This window comes from Siniperca chuatsi, linkage group LG3 (assembly GCF_020085105.1).
Source record: "Siniperca chuatsi isolate FFG_IHB_CAS linkage group LG3, ASM2008510v1, whole genome shotgun sequence".
Classification (NCBI taxonomy): domain Eukaryota; kingdom Metazoa; phylum Chordata; class Actinopteri; order Centrarchiformes; family Sinipercidae; genus Siniperca; species Siniperca chuatsi.
This window is the reverse complement of record NC_058044.1, coordinates 24,031,122-24,052,330: the sequence shown is the minus strand read 5'-3', so window position 1 is coordinate 24,052,330 and position 21,209 is coordinate 24,031,122. Positions and strand designations below refer to the sequence as shown.

General features: G+C 42.4%; 2 protein-coding genes across 11 annotated transcripts; one reads left to right on the top strand and one right to left on the bottom strand.

The window, feature by feature from the left end:
- The first annotated feature begins 53 nt into the window (after window positions 1-53).
- Window positions 54-6,824, top strand: dcaf15 (DDB1 and CUL4 associated factor 15). Its single transcript, XM_044191331.1, has 13 exons — window positions 54-339; window positions 1,053-1,150; window positions 1,251-1,389; window positions 1,579-1,685; window positions 1,813-1,958; window positions 2,044-2,205; window positions 2,640-3,269; window positions 3,378-3,469; window positions 3,800-3,922; window positions 4,527-4,609; window positions 4,707-4,811; window positions 4,931-5,046; window positions 5,973-6,824. Exons 1-13 carry the CDS (start codon window positions 244-246, stop codon window positions 6,026-6,028), a joined length of 1,953 nt encoding a protein of 650 aa, XP_044047266.1. The 5' UTR covers window positions 54-243; the 3' UTR covers window positions 6,029-6,824.
- A 1,159-nt stretch (window positions 6,825-7,983) lies between these two features.
- On the bottom strand, window positions 7,984-21,192 carry rfx1b (regulatory factor X, 1b (influences HLA class II expression)). 10 transcript variants are annotated; one of them, XM_044191314.1, is made up of 18 exons: window positions 21,029-21,192; window positions 19,536-19,908; window positions 15,845-15,942; window positions 15,647-15,739; window positions 13,767-13,840; window positions 13,272-13,572; window positions 12,997-13,178; window positions 12,760-12,879; window positions 12,224-12,345; window positions 11,940-12,058; window positions 11,629-11,732; window positions 11,350-11,501; window positions 11,047-11,144; window positions 10,663-10,812; window positions 10,342-10,553; window positions 10,096-10,249; window positions 9,963-10,008; window positions 7,984-9,858 (listed from the first exon to the last, which is right to left on the bottom strand). In XM_044191314.1, exons 2-18 carry the CDS (start codon window positions 19,879-19,881, stop codon window positions 9,683-9,685), a joined length of 2,547 nt encoding a protein of 848 aa, XP_044047249.1. In that variant the 5' UTR covers window positions 19,882-19,908; window positions 21,029-21,192; the 3' UTR covers window positions 7,984-9,682. The 10 variants fall into 10 exon arrangements, with proteins under 10 accessions (XP_044047249.1, XP_044047254.1, XP_044047251.1 ...); XM_044191319.1 differs by having other exon boundaries at window positions 7,984-9,855; XM_044191316.1 differs by having other exon boundaries at window positions 12,224-12,342.
- Between the last annotated feature and the right edge of the window lie 17 nt (window positions 21,193-21,209).

Genomic DNA, 21,209 nt, shown 5'->3' with positions numbered 1-21,209 from the left:
ATCAGAAGAACCGCCCTGTTTGGCTGAAGCTACATTTTATTTCTCATGCTGGGAGTGACACTGATATAACAAAACTACTTGGACCCTTTGTAGTGGCTTCCTGCAGGATGTCACATCTGTTGTGTCCTACCTTTGTTTCGGTCTTGATGGATGTGTCCACCGGCGAGTAATGGCAGTCTCGTGCAGCCTGTGGACCAATCGCGACGGTCCTGACTTCAACGAGGGACAACAGTTCAGTTTGAGATGGCGCCCAGCTCGAAATCCGAAAAGGACGATAGCAAACACAAAGCTCAAAGAAAACACAAAGACCATGTCGTGAAGCTTCTCATGCGTGGGAAGGTAGGCATGAATCCACAAATGTAATATGTGATATAAAACATGAGAAGAGTGGTTCAGAATTTATGTAAGAGCGCTTCAGCGAAAGCCTCCTTGTTTCCAGTAACGTTAGCTAGCTGCTAACTAGCTCGGAAGCTAACTAACATCTAATGGCAGGCAGGTTGCTAATTGGCTTAAGCTACAAAGTATGAAAACGCTGAGTGTTTACTGCTTCCTAGCAATGTTTCTCGGTGTTTGTCTCTCTCGGTGTGGTTTGCTAACAGGCCCATAGACATCTGAATTAAATGAACAGTGTTAGCGTGCTAGCTATTAAAGCCAATGGTAAAACACCGTTTTATATTGTAACGTGAATGCTCAATCGGCGTTAGCTTCAGCTAATCCACAGCGGCAACTTTCAGGACTTCACAGCTCATGAATGCAACCTCAACCCTCAGATATAACGTTAATGATTGAACCATTTCAATTTATAGACAACTGGTCTGCTGTGTGTGCTCAAGCCTTTTAAATACTCAGGTGTGTTACTGTGCAGGGCATTGAATGACGCTGAATTTCCTGTGTAGTTTGTTTTGTATCCAGAACCATCACCACTGAAAAGGCCATTCCGTTAATACTGCAAGTCCTATATATTTTACACAAATTTCTATGCCTCATGTTGCACTATGTATGTGTTTATTACGTTATCTACATTTGTATCCACTCTCTTGCCTGTTCTGCAGCTGTCAGGACAGTTTTCTCAGCGCCTGTTCAGGAAGCTGCCACCTCGAGTGTGTGTCCCATTAAAGAACATTGTCAGTGAGGAGTTCCTGAGAGCAGGGTCAGTGTGTGTGTCTGTGGGTTTGTGAGGATTTACCATGTGTAATATTGTTCAAGCCGAGGCATGTATTACAGTGGGGCATCACTTTTTTTGCTTCCAGACATATCTTTCTTGGCTTCACCAAATGCGGCCGATACGTTCTGTCCTACACCAGCGATTGTGGAGAAGATGATGATTTCTCTTTCTATACCTACCATCTCTATTGGTGGGAGTTCAACCTGCACAGTAGGCTCAAACAGGTAAATGGAAGGACATTTACTCACTAGAACCTCAATGTGATTCATCCAGCAAATTCACATGTAAACAGAGGATTAAGGATAGATGCAATACCATGGCCTCCTGTGAGAACTGTAACTGGAAAACTTAGATGAGTCAGCGTAATGTAAAGATATCTTGTTCTTTGTCTCATGTCTGCTTTTTCTCTTTAGGTGCATCATGTACGTCTGTTCGCAGGAGAGGAAATCTACAGCGACCTGTACCTGACTGTGTGTGAGTGGCCAAATGACCACTCCAAAATTGTCATCTTTGGCTTCAAGTAAGGAATAATAAACACATTAATCAGCAGCCACATGGAGCTGTCTCATTTTAAGCATGAATTATGTTATTGCAGTGTGGAGGTTATGATAAGTCATTTTGTGTGCATGTGTGGTTCTACCTGCCAGTACACGTAGTTCAAGTTCCGTTCTGATGAACTTAATGATGAGTGATGAAAACAACAGAGACATCTACATCACCATCGCCTCCATGCCTCCTCCTAAGCCTTGCTCTTACTGCTGCCCAGTTCCCTCAGCCACTACCATACGTACAGGTACACACACACACACACACACACACATTACTTTACTGTTCTCACTGCCTCCATCTCATCCAACTTCATCCTTTTCTCTCCCCAGGAAGTGGTGAGTGTCTGGAGCATGGCTATGTGCTCAACAGCAGGTACCAGGTGGTGTACCCGTTCCCCACTTTCCAGCCAGCTTTCCAGCTGAAGAAGGACCAGGTCATCCTGTTAAACACTAGCTACTCGCTGGTGGCCTGTGGCATCTCACTCTGTCCAGGTAACACACATACACAAATAGTAGTACCAGCACATTTCTTTGTCCTTGTCTTTTTCTTTTGCCTCAAATCAGACTATGCATTTAAGACCATCACATGTTAGACTTTGTCTCCAGATAGGATGCACTATAAACTTATCTCCAGGGGGCAAAAGAAAAGGGTCAGATTGCGCCATTTTCAGGAGGAACTAAATTTGGTGGGAGGAGAGAACAAAGGCCAGAAAATTCTGACATGTTAATCTCTGTTGTGTCCAAGATGCCAAATTGGTTCCACTGTGTCACACTGATAAAGATGAAATAACCAATTGTTTTTCTTGATACTCATTTTTATTCACATTAATCCATGTCTGTAAGATTTTTCATTATCAGGCTGATGTGTAGTCTGATTTCAGCATCAGATTATTTTTCAGTTCCGTCTTTTTGCACGTCACTTGCAGGTAAGCGGGGTCAGTCATCGCAGATCCTTTACACAAAGAGAGCAGCGCTGTCAAGTCAAGCCTCCGCGTCTTTTTCCTCCACCTCCTCGGCCTCTTCTTCCTCGCTACCTCAGGGATCTCCCGAAAGCCGACTTCCACCCAGCAGACCCGCTCCAATCCCCTCATCTCCTAGCCAGTCACAAGCAGCCGTGCGAGCCCGGGAGTTTGCAGCTGACCTCTTCAGGCGGGCCCAGGGAGGAGGAGGAGGTGGAGGAGGAGTAGTAGGAGGGAAAGAAAAGGAAGGCCAGGCAGAAAGGAGAACAATTGATGGTGGTGAAAAAGAGGTAGCGCAGATGTCAGGAGACAAAGGGATAAATGGAGAGAGGAGGAGAGAGGAGGAGGATTGTAGAGAGAGGAGGGAGGAGGAGAGACGGACTAGTTTACCACAAGTGTCAACATCCGGCGGGAGTCACAGTTTGCCACAGTGCTCTGAACAGGTGATGTCTCCCGACTCCTCTTCCTCATCACCTTCGTCCCCTCCAACCCCATCCACATCCCAGGAGTTCTGCCCCAGCGAGCCTGGATATGTCAACTATTCACGCCTGCACTTCTGCCTCCAACAGCCAGGGGCAGCAGAGCAGAATACAGGAGGTGAGACAAAGGAGGACACAGAGAAGGAGGGATTAAAAATATAACTCTTATCAGGTCAAGTCTGAAGCTGCTGACTAGCATTTTTTCTCTCGGTTTCTGTGTCTCCAGGTTATGAAGACGATAAAGTTCAGCTACCTTTCACAGTCACTGACCTTAAAGGACGGAACCTGCAGCTGGTCACCGGGCCACACAATGGACAGGTATGTGTTTGTATATCTGTGGCTGTAAATTCAGAAACATTGGATAAAATATATCAAGGTGTCCTACCTGTCCTGGAAATACTGGAATCAATAGTCAGTAATCAGCTGAAGGCATTAATCTCAGAGCACTGCATCAGTCTGGTTTTACAGACAATCCTAGCACTATCTCAAATGGGTTTTTAATAATTTAATTTTAGATTAGACAATAAGAAACATTGTGAAATCACATTCATAAAAGTCTTTGATACAGTTGATCATTCTTTACTTCTTGTCTTTTAACTTTTTAAAAAACTTTTGTGTAAGTTTTAACCTGTGTGTTCTCTCTCGCAGAGTGTGTGCGTGGAGCAGTTGACTCTAGACTTTGAGTATCTTATCAATGAGGTGATCAGGAGCGATGCTGCCTGGGCCCCTCAGTTCTGCTCCTTCAATGACTATGATGTTGTGATATTAGAGGTTAGTGTACACACACACTATGTCTTGTTAACTTTCAGCCTTTTTCATCTTCTTCACACCTGACTGCAGTACTTATTCACTTCTGACTGCAGTACTTATTCACTTCTGAACAAAAGTATACAGATTTAATAATATCATGCAGGCTTCTTTTTGTTGTACACATATGAGACTAAAAGTGTTAATATCAGCGAGGTGTGGTGGTGCTTTGGTCCCAGTCTTGAAGGGCTGCTATAAGTTTTACAAGCCACCAGATCTCACTGTGTTTACTGAGTTTGAAGACCCGAAGCTTCTGGTCCTTTTTGGCAAAAATAGAAAGAAAGCCCAGCAGCATCATAAGGCACCGCAACCATGAGAGGTCCTTGAGTCAGTCATAAATGTGCACAATAATATTAGGCTGATGGGTCCAGTAGTATGCGAGATTAGCTATGGACAGATGCATGCACACGACCAAATGCATGATACATATTTCCTACCTTGTTTCACATACTGCATTTGCAACAGTAAATTGATTTTTTTAGCTTTCATGTTTCTGAGCTGAAAAAAACAAGTAAGGAGGAACATTTTGCATTTGACCTGGAGATAATGTGTGCTTGATGTATATCAGGTGTGTCCTGAAACCAACACTGTGATGATCAACATTGGTCTGCTGTTACTGGCCTTCTCCAATTCGGATGAGGAGCATTGCAGGTACTTATCCTAAATAAACCCAAAGCCTTCTTTGGCCCTGCATCTGCGACTTTTTTCTGTCCCTACTAAGTCTGCTTTTCTTTGTTTTTGTTCCCAGGCCAAACACATACCATTCCAACCTGCAGGTCAGCTGGGACCTAAACACAGGTGTGTGTCGCACCGTGGGTGTTGGTGACCTTACAGAGGTCAAGGGTCAGACCAGGTGAGGAACTACTGCTACCCCCTCTCACACACACACTTTTCTGTCTGCCTCCCTTTTTCTTGTTATGCTCTGTTTAGTTCTGTTGTGTTAAAGGTGTCAATCTTTATCTCCCTTGTCAGTGGTAGTGTGTGGAGTTCCTACAGGAAGTCCTGCGTGAACACAGTGATGAAGTGGTTGGTTCCTGAGAGCAGCTCGCGCTACATTAATCGCATGACAAACGAAGCTCTACACAAAGGCGAGTTATATACACATTTGCGCACGCATTCGGTGTCCTGATATCTACCACGGCCCCTCCAACACAGACCGATTACTGTCTCCAAATGTTTGCCAGATGTCTCTGAGGATTCTCATTCATCCAGGTCAAAGGGCAAGTCAGAAGTCAAATACTTCATGTACCAGTATGTTGCCAATAACAAATCACATTTAGAATTGTCACCGCAGGAAAAGCACAGGTGTCGCAAATAATATTAATGACCGCTCTGTTCCTTCTTAAGCGTGTTGTTAAGAAATGCAAGGGGCCTTTGTCACAGCAGACATTTTCACATGTGCACAGGTGTAAATAATAAAAACGAGTGAAGGTTGAATTCCATTTAGCTATTATTGTACAGGCTTGCTGTCACATTTTCATGGCTTACTGGGACAATTAAAGAGAACAGCAATGGTAACACCTGTGTTTTTCCTACTATGACATGTCAAAATGTCTGCTGTGGAAAGGGCCATAACCAGGACCCTGAAACCAAAGCAGCTAAATGGAATTTAGCCGTCAATCATTCTATTATTTATAATGCTTTTCCTACTGTGACACATCAAAATGTCTTCAGTGAAAAAATTATTTTAGTGTTTATTTCAGATAAATTCAGTAGAAGTATTTAGTATTAGTGTCGATTTAAAATTTCATAAATTTGAGCGGCACCGTTTTTTTATTGCAGTAAATTCTCAGGAGGTGTTATCAGTACTGTGTGGACCCCAGGCACTCCTCACAGCCTGCCTAAAGAAACACAGGGTTTGGTGTGATCAGGCCTTATGTTCCCTGTTTTCAAGACAAAGGTCCCAGACACCATTGGAAGTTTTACAGTCCTTGCAAATGTGGTTTTTGATTTGCGTGTTGGTGTAGATAAGTATGAATTCTAATTCAAATCTCACTCCTCTTCTCACCCGTAGGCTCGTCCCTGCAAGTGTTGGCAGATAGTGACCGATGTACCTGGATTGTATTATGAAGAAAGGAGGGTCACAAGTGTCGAAGCAACAGGAACAAAAGCACACACAGATACACATCAACATGGCCTCATTGTCAGTATGGAGCTCGATCTTAATCTGAGAAAAACTGCACACGTTCAGTGACTACGCTTTGGTAACATGTAGTTAAAACACGTGTCAAATTTGAAACTGTACAAAGAACGCTGTAGTTGAAATACTGTAAAGATGAAGTTTTTTAGGCGTCTGCGTTTAATTTGACAGGTTTCATCTTTTTTTTGTATTTGTGTACTGTATCATTGCTACCACCAAAACCAAGAGCTGGACTGAACAAAGTTTTTACGTTTTTGTTTTTATACATAAAGACGTACCGTTATTGTAGCGTGAGTGTTTCCTGTGTGTGTGTCTGTCTGTAACTGAATGTATGCAATATCTGCACCTGTGTGATGTTCACAAGGGGATTTCATCCAAACAATAAGTGCGTGTTTGTATGAGTGTGTGCATGTTTAATGTGTATGTAACATTTGACAGATTCTGCTGCTTCTGAACCAGTTGTTTCCTCACCTGGCCTGGACCAGTTCAGTCTAGCTGTGTTGATTTATAAGGCTGCAGTATTTAAAATGAGACAAATTGAAACCAGTACTGCATCACTTGACTCTTAACATCTTTTTTTTTTTTTTTTTTTAACTCGTGTCATGGAAGTAGAGGGTTGTTGGAGTCACCTGCTCAGCTGGTTGACATCACGTTGTATGTTTACTGGCTTGGAAGTAATACTATGTTCTATTGGGATATTTTGTTAAAATAAAATGTTCAAACGTTTTTTGTGAGTCTGTTGTATTAAGAACTGGACACATAAAGAATCTGAAAACATTCTACAGTGTAGGTCAGTGGTTCCCACCCTGGGGATCAGGACCCCCACAAGGGATCATGAGATAAAGTGTAAACACTTTGACTAATGTCAAACCACCTGTTAAAGCCCTATTCAGCGATGCTCTCTGCTTACCATTTGCCTTGGGTCAGTGAAACTCCAGGTCCGAATTGCATCGTGGTGCTTGGACACAGTTATACTTACTTGCAAGTCTAGTTTTGTTTTTTTTTGCTTTATTTCTCGGGAATTACTGGATAATTTTATCTCCTGCAGCTTCCAAAAGTTATTCAAATAAAACAAGGAAAATAAATCTTGTTTTTTTTTTCTTTTTCAGCCAAAGACTGAAAATAAATTCAGTCTTCAGTCTTTTACAAGCCACCAGATCTCACTGTGTTTACTGAGTTTGAAGACCCGAAGCTTCCGGTCCTTTTCAGCAAAAATAGAAAGAAAGCCCAGCAGCGTCATAAGGCACCGCAACCATGAGAGGTCCTTGAGTCAGTCATAAATGTGCACAAAAATATTAGGCTGATGGGTCCAGTAGTATGCGAGATTAGCTGCGGACAGCTGGTTACAACTGGTAGACAATTGCAAACTGTGACGAGGGGTCCCAGATACTGCAGACTTCATCTTAAAGGGCCAATTTTAGTTCAATTTGCTCGTCATGAGGAGTGCTACTCAGCCTGTAAAAACAGTTATATAATGTCTTCCGTGGCTCTAGAGGAGCTTTCTAAAGTTTAGAAAAAAATATACCTGATTATCTCACCAAGGTTACCTGTGCTAGGGCTTCACATTTTTTACATACAGTCTTCATTACAAACTGTAGGTTTGACAGAAGTGGGCAGTGAGGGTCTAGCAAAAGATGCTATTGAGTTGCATTATGGGGAATGTAGGATCCAGTGGTTTTGGAGCTTCAACCATACTAGAGACTGAAAGTCAGGATATCTCAGTCTCTACTTCTTCGATCTCTTGTGAGTTTCCCAACTTTATGGAAGAATAATACTGCATCACTTTAAGGGGTCACAAGCCAAAAAGGTTGGGAACCTCTGACGTAGGCGATGTGGTTGAGCAAAGACCATAAACAAACAAAGTCTAAAAAAAGTCTGACACAAGTTTTGAGAGCAATCACATCCTTTTAGTTAACAGTGAGAATAAAGCTACAAACGTTGATCACAGGTTTAAGTACAAAGGTCTTCAGAATAACATCACAAGGACCTAATTTATAAAAGGTTCAGCAGCACAAACTAAGGACAGAATCCCATTTTTAGCAGTTGATTTTATTTTTCAAGTCAGATTTTGTAGTCTGCCATCAGCATATGATTAAATGTAAATATACCCTTGTTTTCTGTTTAGTGCTCTTTGGTGGTCAGACCATCCTAAAGGACATCCCACTACTACCATTATAATTTGTATTTTTTCTTCTCAGCCGCAAAGTCCAACAATTAAAAAATGAACATCTTCTCATGCCATGTGAGAGGCTGCTGGTTGAGCATGTGCTCTTTGGAAAGGGTCCATCTAGAAAGTCACCATATTCACATGCTTGGCCAATCATCATCATCACAATAAAAAATATAGCTCAATAATCTGGATGTTGGACATACCACAACATATTTCTTAAGGCAATAATGGTTAAACAACATACAAATAGTTTGGATATATGACAGTGTTCACAAAAGGTACATAATATAGGTTATCTTCAAAATGTTCAACATTGATACCCAGAAAATAAACATCTACTTTTACACTACAAAATTGAGATAGCTGTAGCTGGTACATAAGTTGTCATGGATACAGTGTAGTAAGTGCTGCTGATTGGGTGAGATAAGCTTTGGCCTTGTCCTGTGGCCCGTTCAGGTTGCATCTATGAAGGTGTGTGTGGTGGGGTAGATCTTGAGCCGTCTGTCAGTCCAGTGTGTGTGTGTGCAAAAGAGAGATTATGAGCTTGAAAGAATGGATGGATGATGAACAGATAAAAGGGTGGATGGATAGATGAAGAACAGCAAACTGGGCAGAATCATCACGAGGCTTGACTGTTACCATCTCTGATTTTTTTTTTCCCCACAGCTATTAAAAGTTCATGACAACACCAAGACTACTTCACAGGACCTTCATTTATTAATCCACCAACACAGAATATATAGAATACAAGCTTTTTCAGGCTAAAAATCTCTCAAAAGGCACAGGGTATCAGTTAATTGGCCAAATTAATAAGAAATAACACAGATAAAGTAAAATATGGCATCCACAAATAGCTGTCAACATCAACATCCATGTGCCAACAAAATCCATGATGCAGTATCATTCCAGATACTACTCTGAGGTTAAAAAAAAGTATATTTCAGACAGTGCCAAGTCCAGCTCCCCTGCATAGTCATTGCTTTAAAGGCAAGGTGAGTGATATTTTTGAGTTTAGAGTACAATGAAGAACATTGGAGTCTTCTCATCTCTCCACAGCAATCAGGTCAGTGGTTAAGGCGGGGCAGCATATATACTGTATACAGTAGAGTTTGCAGTAGAGCGACTACTGACATCTAGCCACTGGATAGATAGGGAAGGCACAGAAAACGCGGGAAGGGCATCAAATGATGAAGTGAAAAAGAATGGCAGCACAAAAGTACAGAATACAAAATTGGCAAAGGACTCTCCCACTCTCTCACCTGCTTGCGCACACACTCACCACCAAACACCACCTGTTTGCAAACCAGAAGCGTACACAGGGTGACAGGATGGGATGACATGATTTTAAACTTAAATCAAAAGGTGTGTGTAAAGTGTGTGCATGTGTGTGATAATTATACAAATGAATGAGTGACTAAGGAGGTGTGCTGTGGGTCTCAGTCAGAGTGTGCAGATTTAAACTCGTCCTGGGCTGCTTGGTAGGCGGCTCCATCGGCTCCTTCTCCTCATCGACCGCACTCAGAGAGCTGGACTGCAGCACCAGATCTCCGGTCTCGTCATCGCTCTCCTCTTCCTCATCTTCCTCTTCTTCTGATGGAAAAAGGCATCAACATGACATTAAGTGACCTGATAACAGAGGCTGGAGCAAAACCTCAAACTAAACATATTTGTGAGGTGAACCACACTGAAATCACCTTTCTCCAGGTCCAGAGAGATTCGGCTCTTGACGGTGCTGGCAAACTGCAACAGAGAGTAAGGATCGGACATAAACATATATCATCAAGTGCAGACTATACTATGTGAGCGACTGTATATGCAGACACATACTTCTCCCATGACCGCAATGGGTGTCACTCCTTTAGCCTGGGCCACCCTGTGTTCTATCAGGTAGTACATATACTCATCATACAGCAAGCGGATCAGGTGAAAGGAGCCAAAACTGGCAGCACTGCGCAGAGTCAGGTCCCGGATTACCATAGAACTGGTGAGAAAGCAGAGAAGATAATAGAAGAAAATTATATTAAATGTAAAACCAAAAACTCTTATACAACACTTTTTTGCTTTTCCTCTCACCTATAGAAAGACCAGTTGAGCAGGAAGACCTTGGCAGCCTTTGGTAGGGCGACAGGGTTGTGCTCGTAGGGCTTTAGGGCCTGAGAGACAACACCATCCAGCCAGGTAGCCCACTGCTCCAGAGAGTTTTGCTGCTGCAAAGTCATTTTAAAGTCTTGCTCCAGCCGCTGTACCACACGGTCCTCACACTGACACACCCAGGATGCCTGCTCCTGAGGGGGACATGAGTGGACAGTGTCAGGGTTCTTCTCTATTTCACCTAAAACACCAATGTACAGTAATAGATTGGCGAAGGGAAAGGAGGGAGACAGTAGTACAAACCTGCACGTTAGTGAAATCAACCCGGTTGAGGTCTGAGAGCATCTGGTTGATTTGGGCTGAGTTCTGGAGGACGGCGCGGGCTGCCTGGGCCAGGTGGTTCAGGCTGGTATAGCGGCGCAGTGTCTGGGAGAAGGAGCATACACACACCACCTGAAGGAAAGAGGAAGGAGAAAGAATGAAGGGAGCCATAATAAGATGGTGCATGTCAGGAAGGAGCCCAGTTCACACTAACTAAAGTGCATCTTGGGTATCCAATCACAAGCGGACAGCACTGAAAACATGTGTAAATGCATACCAAGATACACCAAGCATACAGTGAGATCCCATCAAATATAATAAAAAGTGGCCACTCGAGACATTTAAGATAAACTATCATACAAATACCTTTATGCGAACCATCTCTTCTGGGATGTTCATCATAGCTCCTGTCAACCAATTCTCCAGACTCTTGGCAAAGTTGCGGATGGCCTGAGTTAAGGCACCTGAGGCAGGGATGGTGGTAGAGAGGAAAAAGGTTTTACATTTACATTTAAACATGCAGGTGTGTGGTAGAAGGTAAAACCCCTGAACTAAAGACCAATGTTCCCTCATCTTTTCAGGCTGACATGCTGTCAATCTGGCTATTAGTCTTGATTGGCTCACTAAACCTTTTTGTATACAGGGCTCTTACGGGCCTTACTAACTTACTAGGGATGGGTCTCAGTACATCAGGGATGAGGATCTCCACCAGAGTCTGGTAGAGCAGGTTGTCGCACTCTTTCGTCCATTGCAGCACTGGTTCAAACTTACACAGCACCACCAGGCACGATTTGGGCAGACGCTTCTCAGACTCATCGTGCCTGGAGGAGCGCATGACAGTTGTGACGGGGGGAGAAGACAGACCATTCATACTCAGTTAGAGCAGTGGATGAGATATATGTGCTAGTGTTTCTTTCATCAGATTGTTTGAGTGTTATTAATACTTACAGGTTGAGTGATTCTGTGTCACTGCTCTGGCTGAACCTCCAGAAGGATTTCCATAGTGTCTCCACAAGAGTGAACTGAAGGTTGACCATCACGTCCAGAATGGCCTGTGGGGGTCATGCATAACATCACAGAGATGTCTAAACCGTCTTCACACTTTGACGTTCAGATAGCTGGCTGTTATTAAAGCTGGGTTTTAACAGTAACTACATTGAGGGCTATGACCTGTGCATGTGAACAGAGAACAAAGCTAACTTATAATCCAGAGTATCATAATCAGTGTGTGTGTCCTGTTTTTGTCGATGACTGCCTACCTCGCAGTGTTCTCTGTAGAGAGTCTGAAAGGCCTTCAGGTGTTCCAAAAGGATCCCATCGGGCAGGGTTTGATCTTGCAGATCAATGTCCACAAAGTCTGGCAGTGGCCTTGATGCCTCTACACAAGATACAGAGAAACAGTGACATCTTCAGTTACACGTCAGACGCAATCTTCATCACCAATCATTACATTGAAAATCCAAAGTATTCATTTCTTTTCAATACAAGACTGTATTGCTAGAAAAAAGTGATGAACATTTTGCAGAGTGCAGGTGTTGCTCACCCAGAAACTGCTGATACTGTTGCACCTGTGCTGAAATATCACAGAGTGCCGCCGCCTGCTGACCCATCCCACCTGATGTCCCATTGGTGATCCCCTGTGTCTTCTGAACTGGCTTTATCCTACTGGACAGAGTAGCCATCAATAAGGGAGACAGAGACAGACAGACAGAGAGAGAGAGAGAGAGAGAGAGAGAGAAGACACAGCTTAGGTTGCAATTGGAGAACTTAAAACAGGCTGCAACTGTTATATCTTGTTGTCTGAATGGAACTTGTACAACAAAGATGCACTTATGCCCTGTCCATGTTTAGGACTATAGTGTGTCTGGATGATCCAATCACATGAGGACAGCTCTAGATAAATGTGCAAATAAAACCAAAATGCATTGAAGACACATTGCAAAAAGGCAAGATTTAAAGACATCAAACCACAGGAGAGGCATTTTAAGTGTTGCTATACTGTACTGATTTTATACAATCTAAAATTACAAATTTCACCCACAGCCACAGGGACACAAGTTCGTGGTCACGTGTGGATACCTGTTTTTCTGTGAGAAAGGCTGCTGCCTCATCGCCATGTGCTGTTGTTCATCCATCAGTCTGAGCAGAGGGGAACCAGATTTGATCCTCAGACCATAGTAGTGGTACTTGGAGTTCCCTCTGAAACACACACACGAAGAGTTATGACAATGCCCTGAGACACTTGTGTAGCAAAATCAATGTACGTGTGTGTGTGTGTGTGTGTGTGTGTGTGTGTGTGTGTGTGTGTGTGTATACCTGGTCCCTAATCTCCGTGTACGTAGTCCCATGAAGACAGACCTGATGAGTTTGCCAAAGGATGCAGCGTTAACAGGTTCTAGTTTCTGCTCCTGGCAGTGCAGCAGGTAGTGGTAGTAGAGGGTGCAGCGAGGTAAACTCACCCCCTCCGCCCCCTCATAGTTATCACACAGCCACTGCACCTAAGGAAGATGGATGGTCACAGAATTTAATTTTCTGAACTTGAATGTCAGATTATAACCAATACATTTTTCACTTTGAATTTGAGTACTCACAGTAGCAGGTGGGGCACGAGAGTTAGGGCTGGAATAACTCTGTCCTCCTCCTCCTCCTCCACCTGCTGCAGCTCCTCCCCCTCCTCCTAACACATAACCGCCCTGAATTACGTAGCCCCCTCCGCCTGCAGCAGCTCCCCCGCTATTGGCTCCTGCTGTTGCCACAGAAACTGGCTGCGAGGTCACCGAGCCAGTGATGTCTGACTCAGAGCTGGGAGTGGCCTCGTAGTAGGTGGAGGAGGAGGTGGGAGGGGTCTGGGAGAAGAGGGGCGAGTCGGAGAAAGGGTAGTTGCTCGATCGACTGGACAGGAAAAGACATGTACACACACACACGCACACACACACACACACACACACACACAAAAATATAAATGCACAGTAGGCACAGTTGTGTGACCAGGAAAGTTGCAAGGTGTGTGTGATTGATCGCATGTGTGTGTGAGCATGTGTATGAGACATGCAACATGCACACAGAGCAGATTCCTCTCTACTCACATGGTGGGTGATGTAAAGGTCGCGTCTCCTCCTCCGTCCACATACTGCACCTGGCCAGAGAACACATGCTCCACCTGAACAACAAGCAAACAGGAGACTTAAAGCAGCATTAATTGATTTTTTGGCCACTTTGGAGCAACAAGCTGTAAACACAATGTTGAGATATATGTATATGTACACACACACACATATATATATATATATATATATATATATATATATATACACATATACACACACACACATATATATATGGCAAACATGTTAGAAAGCAGTTGTCTATTTACACATCCAGCAGACACTGAGCAACAATAGCACTCATTTGGAGTCATGTTTGTGTCCACCTGATGAATGTAAGCTCAATATTCACTCTCCTTTTGGTTGATAGCCCAAGTAGGATAACCACAGGCTGAGAGTGCATTCTGGACATGCCTTTCCTCTTTCTTCTTGACAAGAAGAAAGAGGAAAGGCCTGTGGTTATCCTACTTGGGCTATCAACAAAGTTAAAAGAGCCAAAAAACAGGACAAAAGTGTAACAGAACCAAGAATGAATGGTGTCTCCATTCCTTATGTATCTGGACTGTCTGAAAAACTACAAAGGATCTTTAGACAGCACGATGTTCCTGTTTTCTTTAAACCGGGCAACACTTTAGGACAGAAACTCGTTCACCCTAAGGACAAGTTACCCACACAAAAACAGAGCAATGTAGACTACTCCATTCAGTGCAGTGAGGAAAACTGCAAAGAACGGTACATAGGTGAGACCAAACAGCCACTTCACTATCAGCACAGACGACACGCTAACTCAGGATTACAGAGCGCCGTGCATTTGCATCTAAAAGCTCCAAACCACACATTTGAAGACAGCGATGTGAAGATTCTAAGTAGAGAGAAGAGCTGGTTTGAACGGGGCGTCAAGGAAGCCATTTTTGTGAAAAAAAGAGAACCCCTCTTTGAACAGAAATGGTGGTCTGAGATTCAATCTGCCCAAAGTCTATCACAGTGTATTAACACCTTTGTCACGCCAATCATATGCTAATCAGGTACTTAACAGTGATGAAGTAGGTGCATCAGAGAACAATAGGCCTGATTACTGATTACTGGGCCATCTTGGAAACAATTAGGTCAGTTTCAGGTGAAACTAGCTATTAACAGATACTAAGGTAGATTCCTTATCTAACACAGAGTAGCTTAAATTTCTAGTTCCCGTCCCATTTTTTCACAATTGAGAATGACTTCCGGATGGGAGCCGAAACGTCTTGATTCTAAAAACAGTGTCCAGATGACTACGACTGAAACCTTTTCTACGATTTACACATCTTGTTATTCTACTGAATAACGTGTGCTGGGCTCCATAACTAGGTCACAAGGTTTATTATTCAGAGGAGGGCCGAGCAGGCACAATTTCTGAAACCTGTTTGACAGCTCACCATCATTATTGTTATACATGAATGGAAGCCAAGTATTTCTTGTTAGACATGATAGTTTAAAGATGGGTATTAAGGAATACCACTAGGAAAACAACGAAGTAGCAGGGTTGCAGTCTGCCATTAAAGATGAATCTAAGTGGTGGTCCAAAAACAATCCTAATAGCTCATTTGTTCACACAGGTAGACAACATGACCTGTCAGTGATCAGGTACATCTCAGACAGCCTGAGGAGGCCATAGTAAGAGTGAGGAGTGAGCACGAGGGAACTAAAGAGGAGGAATGTGATTGAGGTGAAAAGACATGAATCCTACATCCCTCTCTTTCTATCTGCCTGTAACACTGGATAAAGCCATTACTAATGCATGCATGATCACATTACATCGACCTAATTGAATGCATTTATTGTATATTCTCTTACATGATAAGAGGAAATGATTTGTGTCTTTTTACCTCCTGGTTAATGTGTACAGACTGTAGGTTGTTGATGTGGCCAGTCTGAATCCTCTTGGCTGCCTGTGACACTGCTTGCAACACTGACCTCTGCTGGTGAGTAAAGCCAGAGTGTCAGATAAAGCTTTGGGTACTCAACCATTTGTTGTGACTTGCTCCTACAAATTCATAGGGTTTGTGAACATGTGTGCATCTTACCTGTTGGGTGGTCTGCACTGGTTGGACCACCTGAGTAGGAACACCAGGGGCAGGTGGGCTGGAGTCTGACAGACTGTCGTTGGAGTGAACGGAGCCCTCTAGGGATGGCAGAGGGAGGGCGAGGGAGAGGTTTCGTCAGGCGATCATCAAACAAATCTCAACAGAAAAGCCAGCCACCATTTTCACAAGTTCAGTACTCACGACATACTGCTTCCAAATCGTAATAACAGCCACCGCAGAACATCCTGCAACAATGTTTTTATTTTTTAGCTGAGGAGAGACTGATAGTGGGGAGGAGGAAGAGTGTGTCTGTCCAACTCTCCTTTCATCCTTATATCTTACATGCAGAAGGACAGCCTTGGACAGCTAATCTCCCCAGATGGAGAGAGAAATCACTCCATCTTGTAAACATGCAGATCAGATGAGAGAGGGAAATGAGAGATACATGAGGGATGGAGGGTGGGCGGAGGAGAGGGTAATATTAACTTCCTTGTACCCGGCAGGTGAGAAAACATTTTACTTGAGCTGTTTTGCGCTGTCCAGCTCTCACTGTGCTGCTCTTACTTCAACCTGGGTTAAACGCTGTAAACATACCCGTAGTTACACTTGGGCCAAGTTACACTTGAGCCAGCACAGCTCTGCACAACCCACTGGTCAATTTAAATTTTGCATTATGATAACTGATGGTAAGTGACAACCAGTCTCGACCCCATGTTTGTAAAGTTTGATTCTGTTCTTTCCTACCTGGCAGTTTGGAAACTTTATATTTAAACAATTTTATATTCCTCCCATAACACAATTCAAAAGCGATGGATAAATAAGTTATCATTAGAGGTTACATGCTGTTTCCCACAGGCTGACTGCTGGCTAAATATCTAACGAGTCACCTCTGTCTGGTGGCAACGTTTATACCTACATTTCTAGATTTGAAGGGGAAAAGCCTAATGAGGTTACTGACTATGTCAATCTGTGCAAGACCATTCTGGTCCATGACTTTGTTTAGGTTGACCCAATCCCGACAGTTGCAGCTAGGACCAGAACAGAGAGCGTGCCCACTTTACAACCAACCAAACTGTGTTGATAAAACAGGCATATTTAATACAGGTCTATGCCTATATATTTTACAGTTTTCATCACGTGGTATTGTAGGTAGCACTGAAACTATTAGTCGATTAATTGATTAAATTGACAGAAAATGTAGCTATTACTTTTTCAATCACCTCTTCATCAATTAAGTCTTTTATCACATAAAAATATCAAACATTTGTTGGTTACAGTGTTAAGACATCTAAATGGGCTCTGGGAAACTGTGATGGACATTTGTGTTTTTTGTGTGTGTTTTTTTGTTTTGTTTTGTTTTTTACATTTTATAGCCAAAGTCATGAATTGATTAATCAATAAGATAACACCAAGCTATGTTAATTGATAATGAAATGAGCAATTGTTCAATTAGAAGATTTCTTTTATAATTTCTGCCAATTTAACTGGTAAAGGCATGACACTGTAAAGTGTAGTCCTTCTTAAAATCGAGTGAGCTACTTACAACAGCCCGACTGCCTCTAAATAAACTTATATTTAAAACAAATTTTCCTTTGACAGTTACGGTCATTATGAAGTCCCGGCTGAACAGAATCCCCCCCCCCCATACTATATGATACCTTCTGTTTTGGTTATTCAAAAGAAGCAGGCTGTTAATGCATTAAACTTGTGTATAGTTATACTGTATTCAAAGGAAATGTGTAACTAAATCATTCTAGCCTGTTATCATAAATGTGGATATATACAAAAAAGCACATTAGCTAAAGTGTATCCTCTTTCATGAAGCAGGACTACTAAGTAAGCTGCATGCATGTACTGAGTAGAACTCAGCTCTTTTTTACTACAGTCCATGTTCCATATATGAGGGAATTCCTGGTTTTAATAATCACAGTTATTCAGCTAACTTAGTAGTCCTACTTCATGAGAATGAGACAAACCCCAGGCCTGTGGGTCTTTCCCTCTGGGTGGGAGTTCACAGTGTTATTTGAAACTAGCAGGCAAAAAGATCTACGAATAGACAGCCCTAAAATAAACATACACCAGTGTAAGTGTCAATTCTCTCTCATTTCCACTCGTTAACACCATGTTTTCAAAACACTAACTCATTTGTTTATGACTGAGCATTTGTTTTTTTAATTCATAATACATTTTGAAAATGCAATGGTCTAAATTTATTTGAACTAATATCTGGAAAAGGTCCAAAGCCTTGTAAGCACAGATTACATTAGCTACCATAGATACTGGCTTATCTAATTTTTTGTACCAGTGCAGGAATTGCAAACTTAAAGCCATGTTGATGTAGTATCATTAAAAAGCATCATTATACCACCAGCTCTCTATAGCAGCAAAAGCAGCAGAGTAGAAGTGAAGTCAGGTTCCATCCATCAGCCATCCACGCTCCCACGTTTTGGACTATGCAGCCTAGCAACCAAGTCCATCAGCTTATTTTGTCCTCATAATGTATGCACCACCCAACCAGGCAGGCAAACTACATCAGTGGTTTTTTGCTCCTGGTGGGACTTTAGATCTCTGCTTATCTTCATTCTAGCCACCTAATCAGACTATTTTAAAGATGGAATGCAAGTCTGTAGGGCAGACAACCTTTAATGACCATAAAGACTGAACTAACAAACACCATCATCATAACTAATAACTATTATATGCAAATTGTTATACACAAATGTAGTCAGATAATTCCTAAAATGTCTGTGGATAACATGTTTTTGTGCCAACTGGGGCTATAGCTATTGATGACCAGCCCCAAACTACACAAATTCCTTTTCAAAGTCCTGTTGTTAAAATGTTGATGAACACGTGAAATCTAGGCTTAGAATCAAGATAAGAAAATGGCTGTGCACTTGATGCACATTCAAGTGCTAAAATGATTTCCTAGGTAAACTACTATAGAATGAACAGATTATAATTTTGATTATTGATTTGTGGTGCTAGTTATTTATCGAGTAAAAATAATGAATCAATTAATTGTTTAGTCTATAAAATGTAATGAAAATAGGGAAAACGCCTATTTCAAGTTCCCAGAGCCCAAGGTGACAACGTCCAATTTACTCATTGTGTCCGACCAACAGTCCAAAACCTAAATTATATAAAACAGAGGAAAGCAGAAAGTCCTCACATTTGAGAACCTTGAACCAGCAAATATTTGGGGGGTTTCCTTGACAAATGACTTAAACAATTACTTGAATATTAAAATTGTTGACAGTTAATTTTCTGTAGATTAACTAATGGATTGATTGTTTCAGCACTATTTGATACCACTTGGATTTAACATTTTTTGTACTGCTAGTCAAAAAATGTAAGACATTTTAAGAGATCACGATGGGTCCTGGCAACTAAAGACAAACACTAGTCATCATTTTAAAGATGTATAGACAAAGATTTATTCAAAATTCTCCTCTGCACTGTTTGGTAACTAGAATCCATCACTAAGTACCAGACAAACTGCCAGTCTCCAACCATGATCCAGCCTGTTGTTTACACCCTAGATACAGACCTGCGGACAAACTGAAGCTTGCTCAGACGACATGCCATATCATGCCCTCCTGCTGCTTACGTGACCTAGAAAATGTGTTATGTGTTTGTACACAGTGTGCGCATTATGTAGGTATGTGTCAATCATTCATCAGTCTCTCACCTGTTACAGTTACTATGATGTACTGAGGCGAGCTGCTCTGACCATTACTCTTCTGGACCGCAGAGTGCTGGATGTCAGGGGTTACATAGTGCTGCGTGGGAGTGGTCAGAACCACTGCCTTCTGGCTCTGGGCCTGGGTGGGCGGCGCTTGAGAACAAAGTGCATCCTGTCCTTTTGAGGCTGTGGCTGATTGGTTAGCTGATGCGATGGTTCCAGAGGTTGGTGGGATCTCGGACAGGAAGTGTGCCGTCTTTGCGGATGAGGGTGTGGTGGCAGCAGGTGTTGCTATGGTTACTGTGTTGGCCTGCTGAGGCTGAAGGTCCTCCGAGTATCCAGAAGTTGCCATGGCAACCAATGCTTTGAGGTACTAGTTCTGTGGATAAAAAGAGATAGCACTCATTAATGAAAGTGCTACAAACATACATAGCAACACGCTTGTTGGCATATTATTTCACCTCTCTATGTTTTGGCCACACAGACTTAGTGTGTGTACGCTGACACGTGAGCGTGTGTTTGTGTGTGTGGAACATAAACCAGAGGAGGAAGTAGGGCTTTTGTCTGAGACTAAGCAGTAGTCTAGATCTTTTCCTGTTTGGTCCAGAATGAAACACAGTGCGATCTTAAGCACCATAAAGAAAGCAATGAATTATATTTCCAAAACAAGGTTCACTGACCGTGACCATGGTGTTGCAAGTGAAATAAAACAACTAAATGACTAACTAAAAATGAGAAAATATACGACCATGGATAGTCCCAGGTATTACCATCTGGAAATAAACTCATATTAATCATTGGACCCGCTGTCGGTCAGGACTTAAGGCCATCCCACTGAAAGATAAGCCACTCCTGCGTAAACCAACACGGCAAACAAGACAATCAGATGATCATCCGGCACACAGTGTTCACGGGAGTGACCTGCCGAATTCAATGTCAGATCAAAAACTTTTTCAAAGTCACAAAAAGATTATGAAACATACTACACTCATTGTTTAGAACTCATATACAGTTTAGTTGCGTGAGCAGTTTCATGTACTTTTCTGTATCTAATGTTTCTGGATAGCTTGCTTGAAAAAAAGAGTTGAGAAAGCGAGAGTGAGCTTCCACAGCTAGCAGCTCACGTTGAGTTGTGACGTTGATGCGGGCTAGCTAGTTGCTAGTTACTCATGTTGGATAGTCAATAGATCTATGACCACGCCACCAATCACGTGTCATTGTAATTTCATCGTAATCGAAACTGTAAGAAACAGCCTGAACATTTTAACAAAATAGCTAAAAAGTACGATTGGCACTACAACACACCCGCCATCTTGTGCTCTTATCAAAGATCTGACATCGCCATAACAACGGTCTGCGTTTGGAAAGAAGCTAGCAACCACTTTCATCACAGACACGTTCGACCAATTTCGCGTTAACGCTGACGACTGTACAAACAAGCACACGTATATAATTAAGAAAAAATTAAATGATAATTCTGATATATTTTACTTCTTCACCTCTGGTTTATCCCAGTATTGTCCTTTTTTAGTCGTTCAAGTTATTTCCTTAGATTTTGGTTGTTATTGTTGACTCCCGTTGCTTGGTTGTTGTCGCCAGGACTACCGTGACTATGGCGCCTTGCCTTCACCGGGGCAACTGTTGCTACCCTCTTGTCATCGCCCCGCCCTACACTAAATG

Coding starts and splice junctions, on each gene's coding strand:
- dcaf15 (XM_044191331.1), top strand. CDS start 244: ATGGCGCCCAGCTCGAAATCCGAAAAGGACGATAGCAAACACAAAGCT. Junction 1,959..2,043: donor AGCCACTACCATACGTACAG/GTACACACACAC, acceptor TTCTCTCCCCAG/GAAGTGGTGAGTGTCTGGAG. Junction 2,206..2,639: donor TGGCATCTCACTCTGTCCAG/GTAACACACATA, acceptor CGTCACTTGCAG/GTAAGCGGGGTCAGTCATCG.
- rfx1b (XM_044191314.1), bottom strand. CDS start 19,881: ATGGCAACTTCTGGATACTCGGAGGACCTTCAGCCTCAGCAGGCCAAC. Junction 13,841..15,646: donor CTGTACACATTAACCAGGAG/GTAAAAAGACAC, acceptor CTTGTTGTTCAG/GTGGAGCATGTGTTCTCTGG. Junction 10,554..10,662: donor TTGATTTCACTAACGTGCAG/GTTTGTACTACT, acceptor TGTCCCCCTCAG/GAGCAGGCATCCTGGGTGTG.